This window comes from Salmo trutta, chromosome 15 (genome assembly GCF_901001165.1).
Source record: "Salmo trutta chromosome 15, fSalTru1.1, whole genome shotgun sequence".
Lineage (NCBI taxonomy): Eukaryota > Metazoa > Chordata > Actinopteri > Salmoniformes > Salmonidae > Salmo > Salmo trutta.
Genome location: NC_042971.1, coordinates 22,223,892 through 22,240,082, shown reverse-complemented (window position 1 = coordinate 22,240,082; position 16,191 = coordinate 22,223,892). Strand labels below are relative to the sequence as shown.

General features: G+C 44.3%; 1 protein-coding gene across 7 annotated transcripts in view; it reads right to left on the bottom strand.

Annotated features, from left to right (window-relative positions):
- Positions 1-10,770: 10,770 nt before the first annotated feature.
- The window catches only part of LOC115148624 (cullin-5), a 50,770-nt gene continuing 45,349 nt past the window's right edge, over positions 10,771-16,191 (bottom strand). For 6 of the 7 annotated variants that reach the window (XM_029690682.1, XM_029690683.1, XM_029690684.1 and 3 more), the window contains 2 exons: positions 12,845-12,968; positions 10,771-12,609 (listed from right to left, as the gene is read on the bottom strand). In XM_029690682.1, the coding sequence (XP_029546542.1) occupies positions 12,415-12,609; positions 12,845-12,968 (319 nt within the window). In that variant the 3' untranslated portion in view covers positions 10,771-12,414. The remainder of the gene's footprint in view (positions 12,610-12,844; positions 12,969-16,191) is intronic. The other variant, XR_003866707.1, reaches the window with a different exon arrangement.

Here is a 16,191-nt window from a genome sequence, read left to right as displayed (position 1 = left end):
GCCAGAGTTACACCAGGAATGCACAATTCCTCCATCAGTGCTCAGACTGTCTGCAATAGGCTGAGAGAGGCTGGTCTGAGGGCTTGTAGGCCTGTTGTAAGGCAGGTCCTCACCAGACATCACTTGCAACAACGTCGCCTATGGGCAAAACCCACCGTTGCTGGACCAGACAGGACTGGCAAAAAGTGCTCTTCACTGACGAGTCACAGTTTTGTCTCACCAGGGGTGATTGTCGGATTTGCGTTTATTGTCGAAGGCATGAGCATTACACCGAGGCCTGTACTCTGGAATGGGATCGATTTGGAGTTGGAGGGTCTGTCATGGTCTGGAGCGGTGTGTCACAGCATCATTGGACTGAGCTTGTTGTCATTGCAGGCAATCTCAATGCTGTGCGTTACAGGGAAGACATCCTCCTCCCTCATGTGGTACCCTTCCTGCAGGCTCATCCTGACATGACCCTCCAGCATGACAATGCCACCGGCCATACTGCTCATTCTCTGCATGATTTCCTGCAAGGCAGGAATGTCAGTGTTCTGCCATGGCCAACGAAGAGCCCGGATATCAATCCCATTGAGCACATCTGGGACCTGTTGGATCGGAGGGTGAGGGCTAGGGCCATTCCCAACCAGAAATGTCCAGGAACTTGCAGGTGTCTTGGTGGAAGAGTGGGGTAACATCTCACAGCAAGAACTGGCAAATCTGGTGCAGTCCATGAGGAGATGCACTGCAGTACTTAATGCAGCTGGTGGCCACACCAGATACTGACTGTTACTTTTGATTTTGACCCCCCCTTTGTTCAGGGACACATTATTCTATTTCTGTTAGTCACATGTCTGTGAAACTTGTTCAGTTTATGTTTCACTTGTTAAACCTTGTTATGCTCATACAAATATTTATACATGTTAAGTTTGCTGAAAATAAACGCAGTTTACAGTGAGAGGACGTTTCTTTTTTTGCTGAGTTTATAAAAAAAATCCCTACATTGGGGAAAATAGTAGTGTGTACACTTTGTCACTGGTGTAAAATTCCAAATGCTCTTTGACGTACAAAACCGTGTACGCGACCAATACACTTTTATTTGATTTGATCACTATGTGAAGCCCTCATTGCCACAACAATTGAAGTGTAATTTAAATTTAGAACTGACATAAAATTGCTTTTTTATATACAGTCAGCCACCTTGCATACGTCATTCACAAATGTAAAAAAAAAGTAATAGCAATTTATAATATCCCAATCCAAATAATGTTGAACATATCAATACAGTAGATATTAATAACAAAAACACTAATGGCTAAGCAAAGGGATCTAGGAAAGGTAGAGGAGCTAGAATAGAAAAGGAGGAAAGGAAAGGGAGATGGCAAAGAAAAGAAAGAAAGGGAGCTAGGATATGAGGGAAATAAATGATGAAAGGGAACCGAGAAAGGAGAAAAAGGAAACACAGAAACAATAGGAAAGGAAATGAGGAAAGGAAGCTAGGAAAAGTAGTAGTAGAGGAAAGGGAGTAAAGAACAAAATGGAACTGAACAGCATAGGCAGTAAACTGTTTCTGTTACGAAACGTTTTGTCTGTCACAAAACGTATTGCAATAGAATTTGTGTAATGAATACACCTCTGATTGTACCCATCTATTTCCTGGGGGCACTTTCAGTAGGCAAATATTGCCAATAGAAATGTTATAAATAGAGCTGACATGATTTGTTATTCTACAGTCAGTGAGGCTTGTTTGTTCCACACAATACATTTCTATCTAAAGGTTCCAAAAAGTGTTAGGATAAGGTAAGGAAAATTCATAATGACAGACTATTGCTGAATCTGATACAGAATATGGTCGTGACTGGATACCACAGTTTCACTCTAAAAGTGTTGACTTGTGTGAACAGCCCATTTGTGTTTCCCAGTTGAGGCTGCTTCCCAACTTCAGACAAACCCCAGGTCAGGACATACTGCATGGTGACTATTCGTGCATTTCCATGTGAAAAAAGCAACACAGAAAACGCAGGAAAGTTTAGAATAATTTCACTGTTAAATGGATCAGGCCTGTGCTGACAAACATCTGAAATAAGATAATCTTGTATCATGCTTGGACTGCCTTGGATATAAGTGCAAGTGGAAACCGTCTTGGCCACGTACATAGGCTTACGGTATGTGTCCTTCAGATAGAAGGCCTGTCTAAGAGTAGAGCAAAGCAACTACTGCTCTGTTTTAGCTGTTATGGGCAGCCTAGCTGTGTAGAGAAAAGTGATTTTTGTCCAAGACCTTTGAAATGTTTTAATCATAAATGTAATGTAATTTATGATTTCAAATAAAGTACTGGCATGAAATGTAATCTTCAATGAAATGTTTGCATGCTTGTGTGGTTTAAGTGAGGGATCAACAGCGTGGCCACTTTTGGTGGGTTGTATTGCAGAAATCTCACAATGAAAGCAGTGTGTGTTCCCTCCGATACAGTATGTCAGAGGTTGGCCATCCTGGTCCTGGAGTACTGCAGGCACCTCACTACCTTGTATCCTTTTCCCTCTCGCTCTCCTCCAACACTACTCACTCTGCCCCTACTCAGATGGTATTGCGCCGTCGCAACCTTCGCTCTCTCTCTCCTGCTACTCTCTCCTCTTCCATTCTATCATCTCTTCCCTCTGCTCAATCCTTCTCCAACCAATCTCCTGATTCTGCCTCCTCAACCCTCCTCTCCTCCCTTTCTGCATCCTTTGACTCTCTATGTCCCCTATCCTCCCGACCGGCTCGGTCCTCCCCTCCTGCTCCGTGGCTTGACGACTCATTGCGAGCTCACAGAACAGGGCTCCGGGCAGCCGAGCGGAAATGGAGGAAAACTAGCCTCCCTGCGGACCTGGCATCTTTTCACTCCCTCCTCTCTACATTTTCCTCCTCTGTTTCTGCTGCTAAAGCCACTTTCTACCACTCTAACTTCCAAGCATCTGCCTCTAACCCTAAGAAGCTCTTTGCCACCTTCTCCTCCCTCCTGAATCCTCCTCCCCTCCCCCCCCTCCTCCCTCTCTGCGGATGACTTCGTCAACCATTTTGAAAATAAGGTCGACGACATCCGATCCTCGTTTGTTAAGTCAAACGACACCGCTGGTCCTGCTCACACTGCCCTACCCTATGCTTTGACCTCTTTCTCCCCTCTCTCTCCAGATGAAATCTTGCGTCTTGTGACGGCCGGCCGCCCAACAACCTGTCCGCTTGACCCTATCCCCTCCTCTCTTCTCCAGACCATTTCCGGAGACCTTCTCCCTTACCTCACCCCGCTCATCAACTCATCCTTGACCGCTGGCTACGTCCCTTCCGTCTTCAAGAGAGCAAGAGTTGCACCCCTTCTCAAAAAACCTACACTCGATCCCTCCGATGTCAACAACTACAGACCAGTATCCCTTCTTTCTTTTCTCTCCAAAACTCTTGAACGTGCCGTCCTTGGCCAGCTCTCCTGCTATCTCTCTCAGAATGACCTTCTCGATCCAAATCAGTCAGGTTTCAAGGCTGGTCATTCAACTGAGACTGCTCTTCTCTGTGTCACGGAGGCTCTCCGCACTGCTAAAGCTAACTCTCTCTCCTCTGCTCTCATCCTTCTAGACCTATCTGCTGCCTTTGATACTGTGAACCATCAGATCCTCCTCTCCACCCTCTCCGAGTTGGGTATCTCCGGCGCGGCTCACTCTTGGATTGCGTCCTACCTGATAGGTCGCTCCTACCAGGTGGCGTGGCGAGAATCCGTCTCCGCACCACGTGCTCTCACCACTGGTGTCCCCCAGGGCTCAGTTCTAGGCCCTCTCCTATTCTCGCTATACACCAAGTCACTTGGCTCTGTCATATCCTCACATGGTCTCTCCTATCATTGCTACGCAGACGACACATAATTAATCTTCTCCTTTCCCCCTTCTGATAACCAGGTGGCGAATCGCATCTCTGCATGTCTGGCAGACATATCAGTGTGGATGACGGATCACCACCTCAAGCTGAACCTCGGCAAGACGGAGCTGCTCTTCCTCCCTGGGAAGGACTGCCCTTTCCATGATCTCGCCATCACGGTGGACAACTCCATTGTGTCCTCCTCCCAGAGTGCTAAGAGCCTCGGCGTGACCCTGGACAACACCCTGTCGTTCTCCGCTAACATCAAGGCGGTGACCCGATCCTGTAGGTTCATGCTATACAACATTCGCAGAGTACGACCCTGCCTTACACAGGAAGCGGTGCAGGTCCTAATCCAGGCACTTGTCATCTCCCGTCTGGATTACTGCAACTCCCTGTTGGCGGGGCTCCCTGCCTGTGCCATTAAACCCCTACAACTCATCTAGAACGCCGCAGCCCGTCTGGTGTTCAACCTTTCGAAGTTCTCTCACGTCACCCCGCTCCACCGCACACTCCAGTTGAAGCTTGCATCTGCTACAAGACCATGGTGCTTGCCTACGGAGCTGTGAGGGGAACGGCACCTCCGTACCTTCAGGCGCTGATCAGGCCCTACACCCAAACAAGGGCACTGCGTTCATCCACCTCTGGCCTGCTGGCCCCCCTACCTCTGCTAAAGCACAGTTCCCACTCAGCCCAGTCAAAACTGCTGCTCTGGCACCCCAATGGTGGAACAAGCTCCCTCACGACGCCAGGACAGCGGAGTCAATCACCACCTTCCGTAGACACCTGAAACCCCACCTCTTTAAGGAATACCTGGGATAGGATATAGTAATCCTTCTAACCCCCCCCCCCCAAAAAAATAAAGATATAGATGTACTATTGTAAAGTGGTTGTTCCACTGGATATCTTAAGGTGAATGCACCAATTTGTAAGTCGCTCTGGATAAGAGCGTCTGCTAAATGACGTAAATGTAAATGTAAATGTTATGTTTTTGATTTAAATGACCTTGGAAGACCAGGTGTGTTGAATTAAGTCAATAACTGAATTGATCAATTAGCTCAGTAGCTCAGGGTTGGGGTACAAAAATGGGGATAGGGGAAAGAGAAAGAAGGGTTAGGGGAAAGACTGGCGAGCAGAGGCAAGTAAGCCAAACCATTTATACAAAGAGACGTGGCAAAATAATGTATGGCATGTTGTGATGCCTTGAGGAAGCTTCGGTCTTACTTTTACATTCAACAATGTCTATGTGTTTATGCATATACATGAAAGGCTTGTCGTGGTATTCATATAATTACCTGAAACTTGTCTGTCCAACAAGATCCCACACCTGGATCTTCAGGTTCTTGCAAGTCACAGTCTCCACGTTAAAGACGATTGCAGTACAACACAATGACAGAGATTAAATACCTTGAGCTATAAGTACATGTGAAGAAAGAAGAAAGGATTGCCCTTTAACCATCCACTGTATTTATGACATGTGAAAAGACCATTTATTATAGTGGAGCACACAACAACATAACGATCTATTCTCCCTGTATGCACCTGGAACTTTCCAAGTAGAAATAAATGAAAAACAAAAGCGTAACGTACTGGGAATTAAATAGATTAAGTCAGTTTCAGTAACATTGTTACACCCTGACCATAGTAAGAGGTTATTTTCTATGGTAGAGTAGGTCAGGGCGTGACAGGGGGTGTTTTGTGTTTTTCAATGTTTTCTATTTCTATGTTTTAGTTCTAGTTTTTCTATTTCTATGTTGTTTTTTGGGGGGGTTGATCTCCAATTGGAGGCAACTGGTCCTCGTTGCCTCTGATTGGAGATCATATTTAAGTAGGGGGTTTTCTTCCTGGGTTTGGAGGGTCACGGTTTGTTGTTTTTGTAAATTCAGTTATTTTGTGTATTGCAAAAGTTTCACGGATTTAATAAAATGTGGAACTACAACCACGCTGCACTTTGGTCCGATGCTTTCGACAGCCGTGACAAACATAACGATGACACCATACATTTCTATCACAAATTGCTGGGCTGACAGTTGGCATGAAATGGCAAATAACTTGTCAGAAAGGGGTGAAATCTTTACTATGAAATTAGTAAACAAACTAGGTACAACATCCTCTTGGCTAGTCAGTACAAAAGAAAGATAGCCAGCTAGCTAGACAACATACAATAGAATGGTAAGAGAAGCTAGTTAGCACAACATGCTAGCGGACTTTCAGAAGAGAAAAACACATTCATAAATGCTATACAGTACTAGTTGTAAACAGCGATGGAATGTATAAAATCATATTTAAAATCTGGAAAGAAAATAGAACACTTACAGATAGGTAACGTTAGCGAATGAGCTCCTCCATCGATGTTTTTCGATCTTAAGCTTGCTTGAAGGAATCAATCAGTGGGCTTCTATATTTATATATACTGTATAGAAAACAATTATATTTTTCTAAATATAAAGGCTTTACAAAAAGCTCTATGGCTTTTGGAAAAGAGAAAATCAACCATATAATTGTCCTTTAACATTTCAATAGGGAAATTCCTACTTTGAAAAGCAACTTTACAGAAGACACGCGTTTCCTACACTTGGAAATGCAAACAGGTGAAAAAAATCTAGGGTAAAAATGCTCACAACGTGTGAAATTAAGATGTGCTTTATTCACCTGTTCATGCAAAAAGGACATGCGGAAGAATTACGTTTAAAAATGTACACCAATCGGTTAGAAAGCTTGAATGTTGTACTTTCAGACGCATGAAATGGTGCTACCGCACACGTTTTGAACGTCTATGTAGTAACTGGCACAATTTCATGCGTCTGAAAGTACCACTTTGCAGCCCCTCCCTCATCAATTTCCGGGAGTTTGACTTTGTTTGATATCCGTCCGGTCACGGTGAATTGCTTACTCGGGAAGGGAGGAAGATGTTGCTAAATATGGATCAAATTGTTAAAATTAGTAAATTACATTTACAGAATGTCAACAATACAGCAAGGCGAAATTAAAATGAGTGTTTCCACATAGCATTACAACTACAAAGCTGACGCTCACTAGCTATCTTATTTTCATTGAAATAGCATGGCTGGTTAGCTAGCTAGCAGTAGAGTCTTCTGTCTTGCCTGTAACTAATGGTTGTTACTTTGTGAAATGTAGCAATAGGTCTTTGTACTTGTCATTTGGTTGGGACTAACATTAGTTTGGAAAGTAATTGTTTACTTTGTGTATATTTGTTGTGTAATTGGTTGGCTTTGCTAGTTAGCAAGCTGAGATGTATTTGCTCAAGTTGGCTAGCTAGTAGTTCATGTTTTAGGAGAACAGGCTAGCTCCCTGTAGAATCTAGACAATAGAGAATGGGGAATAAGATCTGATGTGCAGCTGCTTCTATCTGGCTATTGCAGTGCCCAGACGAGGTGAGAGCAAACCGCTACAGAGATAAAAATATAAGATCTCTATCTTGAGTAGCTAGATTTCAAGGTTGAATCAATGCAATACATTATTTTATTGGCTTGCTAAATGAGCTGCTTTTCCTGAAAATGTATATCTGATAAAGTTGTTAGTTCTAGTTGTTGTTGTTCTTATGCAATGTCCAGGAAATGTTACAGCCACAAAATCATAATCAAGTACTCAAGCACCTGCAGACTAGCAAGGAGGAAAGCCTATACAAAAATAACTACTTGCTATTTATATCTGATAGACATTTTATGCGCTTGCTAAATGAGCTGCTTTTCCTAAAAATGTCTGATAAAACTACACTCTTAGAAAAAAAGATGCTGACCCTAAAAGGGTTATTCGGCTGTCCCCATAGGATAACTTTTTGAAGAACCCTTGTTGGTTCCAGGTAGAACCTTTTTTGGTTCCATGTAGAACCCTAATTTATTTATCAAACAGATGTTTTGTTTGGGGAAAAGTAGGTACTTTTTTTTAATGATATCAATGACAATAGACTTTGATTGTATTGCTCACCTAATACAGAAATGGAATGGATTCTGAATTAACAGAAGAAAAATGCATATTAAATATATTTTTCAATGCCATAAAGGAATAGATATTGGAATAGAATAGATAAGACCAACAAAGGCTGAACATGTGTGATATTGTGAGGAAAATGCTAAAAGATGGCCCAGCAATGTGAGTTATATGTATTTAGCAACAAACAATTTTTTTGCGTCTGCTAAATTACTAAAATGTAAATGTACAGTAATGAAGGTAGAAATATGACAAAACTAATACGGTTAAGATGGGGTTAGGAGATCTTTTACGTATTCTTCTATGAGATAATATCAAATAAGTTTTCAGCAATTATCAAAAAACCCTACAAAAACACCATTCATTACCCCATAGGCTGTCAAACAAACCATGGCCGAGTTAGGGCCTACAAAAATATGCCATTACTATATATGTCTATAGCTGGGTCAGGAAACTGGCTGGATGTAGTGGTGCTCCCTGGTGGCCTAAGGCCTCTGGGGGTTGGCCCCCCTCACTTGGCCCTCTCCCCTTGGGGCAGGGAGCTGCTCCCTGCACCATAGAAATGGGGGAGAGGGCAGCAAATGGGGTTCCAGAGAGGGATGGGCCCTATCCAGGGAAGGGGGCCAACACCTGGAGAGGGGGGTCGTCCCTGGCTGGATGAAGTGGAAGTGGGCGGGGTTCGACCCCCCCTGTCTGGAGGTCAGCTCCTGCTCTCTGGGTCGGCCCCAGCTTTCTCTGGGTGTATTTAGTTGCACCCCCTGGTGACCACGGGCAGTGGTCGGGCCCTCTCCAAGGTCGGCCCCTCCTCCCTGGGTTGGCCCATCCCTCTCTGGCAGTCTCCCATACCCTCTTCCTGGTGCAGAGAGCTGGGCCGATGTAGTGGCTACACCTGGTGGTTGGGGGCAGGAGGAGGCCACCCTCTCTGGGTGTTGGCCCCCCTCTCCCTGGAGAGGGCCCATCCCTCTCTGGAACTCTCCCTCAGGGGTTGGCCCCCCATTTTCATCCCTCTCCCCCCTTTCTCTGGTGCAGGGAGCTGGGTGGATCTAGTGGCGCCCCTGGTGGCCACGGGCAGGAGTTGGCCCCCCCTCCCTGAGTCGGCCCCAGCCCTCTCTGGCCGTCTCCCCCCTATTTCCCTGATACAGGGAGCTCGTTGGATGTAGTGGCACCCCCTGGTGGCTGTGGGCGGGGGTCATCCCCCCTCTCCCTGGGTTGGCCCCATCCCTCTCTGGGCTTCTCCACCAATATCCCTAGTGCAGGGAGCTAGGTGGATGTAGTGTCGCCCCCAGTGGCCCTGGGCAGGGGTCGGCCCCCCCTTCCTGGGATGGCCTCAGCTTTCTCTGGCCCTAACCCCCGATATCCCTGGGGCAGGGAGCTGTCTGGATGTATTGGCGCCCTCTGGTTGCCATTGGCGGGGGTTGGCCCCACTTTCTGGGGGATGGCCCCCTCCCCGAGGCGGGGGTTGGCCCCCTAGCCCCTCCCCTGGTGGCCATGGGAGGGGGTAAGCACCCCTCTACGGGGGTCAGGAAAGCCTCAGTCCTCTCTGGCCCTCTCCCCATATCACTGGGGAAGGGAGCTGGTTGTATTTGCGCCCTCTGGTGGCCTTCAGGGCGTCAGCCCACCCAGTAACTAGAGCGAGTCTCTAAACAGAGTCTCTGGGTTAGAGCATTAACATCACCTGTAAATGCACACTGGACATGTGTAATGAACATGTGTAAAATTTGACCATAACGATCGTTCAAATCACCTGTAAATGCACACAGGACAGGTGAAAAAAATCACATGTACAAATGACATTTGACACTTGAAAAAAAACAAGTGAAAATGATCATTACAAGCGTTCAAATCACCTGTAAATGCACACTGGACAAGTGGAAAATGCACATGTAAAGAAAATGACATTTGACACTTGAAAAAAAATGCTAATCACAAGTGTTGCATGTTTCTGGGTAAGACGATTTGAACCTTTTGGCTTTCCATATGTCCCTCTCCAAGTGCACGCCAGGGAGGAGCCTACAAAGAGCTGCGGACTGAGCATGTGCGGTGTCGGTGTTGACACCAAACGCACACTTAAAAATGCTCCAAGTACAAATCTTATTAAGCGGCTAATTTTGTGATGGTCTGCTCAGACTTTAAAAACATTATGCGCGAAATGTCTTCATTAGGCTATTAATGTTGTCTGATATATGTAAGGGATGAGTATTGGTAAGAAATCACATCGCTGAATTGAAAAATTGTTGGCTGCACTCTGCCCCACTCGTGTGGTCAAGATGTGCAACAGATAAGAATACTGTGTAAGAAGATTAACCCACGGACTGGAATAAACCTATAGCGCAAGGGACCAGGCTTGCGTCCCAATTAGCACTACTGTCTCCCGAAGAGTATACTTGTTCTCTTTCCTTCATGGACTTGGAAGGAAATTACTGCTATATGGAAACTCTCTGTCTAGCCCATGCCAACACCAATTAAATGCGTCTACATTTGTGGGGAGTAGTGAATGAGAGCAAACTTCTGGAGGAAAGAGAGATTATAAAGGACGCATCCCGACCATAGGCTTCTTGTCTAGTTAGGCTATAAACCATATTGCACACACGGGATTCGAAGTGGGTATTGCAGAAGGGAGTTTTTCAGTTCACAAAGTATGGTTCATGAGTTAACAATAACTTTCTAAAATCTTTTCAAAAGGACTCCATTTGCCAAATTCCTAAATAAATAAACTTGAAATGAGCATGGCACAATTTATTTGATTTGTTCACCCACCAGGCCATACTCAACATCAGCATTCTTTACAAACCAGCTGTAACCGCGACAGAGATTCAGCACCACTTAAGAGGACAGCGACGGAATCCGAATTCCGAAGTTTAGTGCCACCTAGCAATGGACATATGCTAGAACATGTACTTACTTGCACCTTTTTCCTGCTTTGGGAAGTAGCCCAGGGTGGAATGACAACGTTGATTTTGACGTTAATATTTTTTTTAATAAGGTGCTGTTTATTTCATCATCTCATGAACCATCAGAACCATGTATAGAGAAGGTTATATACAGTATTTGGACATTGACATGTTTTGGATCTGTACTCCAGCATTTGAAATGATACAATGACTTTGAGGTTAAAGTGCAGACTATCCGCTTTAATTTGAGGGTAATTTCATCCATATTGGGTAAACCGCTCAGAAGTTACAGCACTTTTTGTACATAGTCACCACATTTAAGAGAACCAAAAGTATTTGGACAAATATTTGTGCCTCTCTCAATCATTATTTACGATTCATTCATGATTATCCGCATCCACGTTAAAATGTAGAAGTGTTTAGAAACATTCACAACAAAAGTGACTCCAAAAGGACACAATGCATGGAAATTATGTCTTTCTATTGGGCACAATATAATCTGAAACACAACCAAAACAAACTGCAATTGCATCCAACAAGTTTGTAGTCACGGCGTGCTAAATATGGGACCAAATACTGTACTTTGACTACTTTAATGTATTTTCTAAATGGTTCACCCGATATGAACATACACTCAAATTAAAGCACAGCGTGCACTTTAAGATCATTCAAAACAGAAAATGTGTGTCAGTCTGTCTCTTGTGAAAACAGTGAACAATCTGTGAACATTTATGAATTATAATATATACTGTGGAGCCAGTTTCCCCACCCCAGATTAAACATAGTTCTGGAATAAAGTGCATTTTCAATGAAGATTCTCCATTGATAATATTTAAAAAAAAATCTAGGACTAATGTTAGTCTGGGTCCGGGAAAGTCCAGGAACGACATCACATCTTAACGCAGTGTTCACATGCTAGTCGGAACTAAGAAACTCAGACATTTCCGACTTGCTGATTTGTTGAACGGAGCACATGTACAATTACAACCAGCAAGTCGTATGATTCAGAGTTTCCTAGTTCCGACTAGCACGTGAATGCGGCATTAATGCTTTGTTCGTCACCACAAAAAAAACATGGCCGACAGCTTGGCTCAGACAGTTGCCAGAGGACACAGATTGTTCTGTTGAAGAGGTCCGGCGACTAGTGTTGGCCAGGCACAAAACTTGGACTGTAGATATGGAGGAAAACGGACCTCCTACCATTCTTCCTTCCATGTCGTTAGAGACCTAGCAACCATCGTCACTACAATAGTGGTGGGGTGTCCATGGATGGTGTCGAGGAGGTGGTGCAGTGTGCGTGGTGGTTGGTTGACAGTAAGGCGAACGCCACATTAACAGAGACAAACCCTCACAACCACATCCCGTCTACAGACAAGGAAATGCCTCCTAGACAAAAACGATGACTGACACTCGGTGGGTGTGGACTCCTACTGAGAAGCTCAAACTCATTTCTTTCTTACCCTTTCATTTTCCCCACACAAACTCCTCCTTTTATAGATTTCTGTAACTCTGTCCTAAATCAAGTCTTTATTTCCCCACATGAATAGATAAACAAATTATCAAAGGTCAGCTTGAAAATATTCTTATTGTCCGTCAGGGTTGAACCCCCACGATACAAAGATGTTATTTTTTTCTAAGACGGTCAGGCCTGGAAATATTTTATTGTCCACCAGGCCTGAAGAACCACCGTTATACGTCATCACCACCGTTACGCCATGTAGATGAAAGTGTTGAGATCCGTCTCGTCCCGCTTGATGTACTTGTGCTCAATGAGCCACTCCATCTGCTCCTTGATCATCTTCTTCTGAGGTAGGAACATGTTTTTGAGGATCTCGACCAGCTCTGTCTGCAGCTGGGCGTTGGTGATCCGCTTGCGCATCTTCATGATCTGGATGATGGCCTCCTGGAAAGGGAGAGACCAGGAGAAGAGAGAGAGAGGGTGAATCTCAATTGGACTGTATTTCCTTGATACCTTGCATCGTCCATCCTTGCCACTTTCTCAAAATGCATTGGAGAAGAGCCAAGGGGAGAAACCGCAGATCTTCTGCCTCAATGTGCTTTGAGAAAGAGACGAGGATGTGAGAAATCAAAAAATCTTATTTGCAATGACCTTTCAATGGGAAGCCCTTATACAGTACCTGTGTTCTCAATATCCTGAGCTGGACGATTCCCTCGTTCTCCTCCTCCCTCATTCGTTCTGTGGTGAGCTGAAGGCGGCCAATTAGGTTAATCTTCCCCCTTTTTTGGACCTTGGAGTTTTTTCTGGACACACATACACAAAATTTAGAGGTGGTACTAGTGGGTCTTTTTTGTGCCACATACTAAAAAAAGAAACATCCTCTGTGTTGATTTTCAGCAAACTTAACATATGTAAATATTTGTATGAACATAACAAGGTTCAACCACTGAGACATAAACTGAACAAGTTCCACAGACATGTGACTAACAGAAATTGAATAATGTGTCCCTGAACAAAGGGGGGGGTCAAAAGTAAGTCAGTATCTGGTGTGGCCACCAGCTGCATTAAGTACTGCAGTGCATCTCCTCCTCATGGACTGCACCAGATTTGCCAGTTCTTGCTGTGGGATGTTACACCACTCTTCCACCAAGGCACCTGCAAGTTCCCAGACATTTCTGGGGGAATGGCCCTAGCCCTCCGATCCAACAGGTCCTAGACGTGCTCAATGGGATTGACATCCAGGCTGGTCGCTGGCCATGGCAGAACACTGACATTCCTGCCTTGCAGGAAATCACATACAGAACGAGCAGTATGGCTGGTGGCATTGTCATGCTGGAGGATCATGTCAGGATGAGCCTGCAGGAAGGGTACCACATGAGGGAGGATGTCTTCCCTGTAACGCACAGCATTGAGATTGCCTCCAATGACAACAAGCTCAGTCCGATGATGCTGTGACACACCGCCCCAGACCATGACGGACTCTCCACCTCCAAATCAATCCCACTCCAGAGTACAGGCTCATTCCTTCGACGATAAACACAAATCCGACCATCACCCCATGTGAGACAAAACTGCAACTCATCAGTGAAGAGCACTTTTTGCCAGTCCTGTCTGGTCCAGCGATGGTGCGCTGGATAGGCAACATTGCGCCCATAGGCAACATTGTTGCCAGTGATGGCTGGTGAGGACCTGCCTTACAACAGGCCTACAAGCCCTCAGTCCAGCCTCTCTCAGCCTATTGCGGACAGTCTGAGCACTGATGGAGGGATTGTGCGTTCCTGGTGTAACTCGGGCAGTTGTTGTTGCCATCCTGTACCTGTCCCGCAGATGTGATGTTTGGATGTACCGATCCTGTGCAGGTGTTGTTACACGTGGGTCTGCCACTGCGAGGACGATCAGCTGTCCGTCCTGTAGCGCTGTCTTAGGCGTCTCACAGTACGGACATAGCAATTTATTGCCCTGGTCACATCTGCAGTCCTCATGCCTCCTTGCAGCATGCCTAAGGCACGTTCACGCAGATGAGCAGGGACCCTGGGCATCTTTCTTTTGGTGTTTTTCCGAGTCAGTAGAAAGGCCTCTTTAGTGTCCTAAGTTTTCATAACTGTGACCTTAATTGCCTGCCATCTGTAAGCGTCTTAACGACCGTTTTACAGGTGCATGTTCATTCATTGTTTATGGTTCATTGAACAAGCATGGGAAACAGTGTTTAAACCCTTTACAATGATCTGTGAAGTTATTTGGATTTTTACAAATTATCTTTGAAAGACAGGGTCCTGAAAAAGGGACATTCTTTTTTTGCTGAGTTTAGATACAGGACAACCTCCAAGTTTAGAAATTCAACCTGTAAGATATAGTGCATTCAGAAAGTATTCACACCCCTTGACTTTTCCACATTGTTGTGTAACAGAATTTCAAAATAATTAAAATTAGATTTTGTGTCACTGGCCTACACATAATACCCAGTAATGTCAAAGTGGAATTATGTTTTTAGAAAAATGTCTTGAGTCAATTAGTATTCATATTGTTATGGCAAGCCTAAACTTCAGGAGTAAAAATGTGCTTAACATGTCACATAATAAGTTGCATGGACTCACTGTGTGATTTTTCAATGACTACTTCATCTCTGTACCACACACATACAATTATCTGTTAAGTCCCTTAGTCGAGCAGTGAATTTCAAACAGATTCAACCACAAAGACCAGGGAGGTTTTCCAATGCCTCGCAAAGGGCACCTATTGGTAGATAGGTAAAAATAAAAAAGCAGACATTGAATACTCCTTTGAGCATGGTGAAGTTATTAAATCACACTTTGGATGGTGTATCAATACACCTAGTCACTAGAATGATACAGGCATCCTTCCTAACTCAGCTGCCAGAGAGGAAGGAAACCGCTCAGTGATTTCACAATGACACACACACACACACACACACACACACACACACCTGTGCTTTATAAAGGGTGGCATAAGAAACGCTTAATAAAAGGCCTTATAAATAATTTGGTAGATACTACTGCACTGTTGGAGCTAGGAAAACAAGCATTCCCCTACACCCGCAATAACATATGCTAAATATGTGACCAATAAAATTTGATGAGGCCAATGGTGACTTTAATGAGTGTGATAGAAAACTGAGGATGGATCAACAACATTGTAGTTAATGCACAATATTAACCTAAATCAAGAGTGAAAAGGAAGTCTATAGAATACAAATATTCCAAAACATGCATCCTGTTTCCAATAAGTCACTGAAGTAAAACTGTAAAGAATATTCATATTTTCAAGCATGGTGGTGGCTGCATCATGTTATGGGCAGGCTTGTCATCGGCAAGGACTAAGGAGTTTTTTAGGATTAAAAGAAACGGAATAGAGCTAAGCACAGGCAAAATCCTAGAAGAAAACCTGGTTGTCGGCTTTCCAAAAGACACACAGACAAATTCACCCTTCAGCAGGACAATAACCTAAACCACAAGGCCAAATCTACACTGGAGTTGCTTACCAAGATGATATTGAATGCGCCTGAGTTGCCTAGTTACAGTTTTGACTTAAAAATCGTCTGGAAAGTCTATGGCAAGTATTGAAAATGGCTGTCTAGCAATGATCAACAACCAAATTGACAGAGCTTGAAGCATTTAGAAAAACAATAATGTGCAAATATTGTACAATAAAGGTGTGCAAAGCTCTTAGACTTACCCAAAAAGACCCACAGCTGTAGTCGCTGCCAAAGATGATTCTAAAATTTGACTCAGGGGTGTGAATACTGTGGCGGATGAATCAGAATTAGTTGGGTAACATAGATAATTAAGATGTTTTATTAGCACAATATGCTTATGTGAGATACTTGTCATTAGGATGGGGTGCCCTTTGGACTCTGGTGTTGACAGTTGTACTTTTCCCTTAGCTAGGGCTCAGTCACTTGGGAGAGAGGGGAGAAGTCAGAATGAAACATTGTCTTCATATGTGAATGTGTCTTTACGTATTCTTAAACCATGTGAAGAGATGGCGTGATTAATGGGGAACCAATTA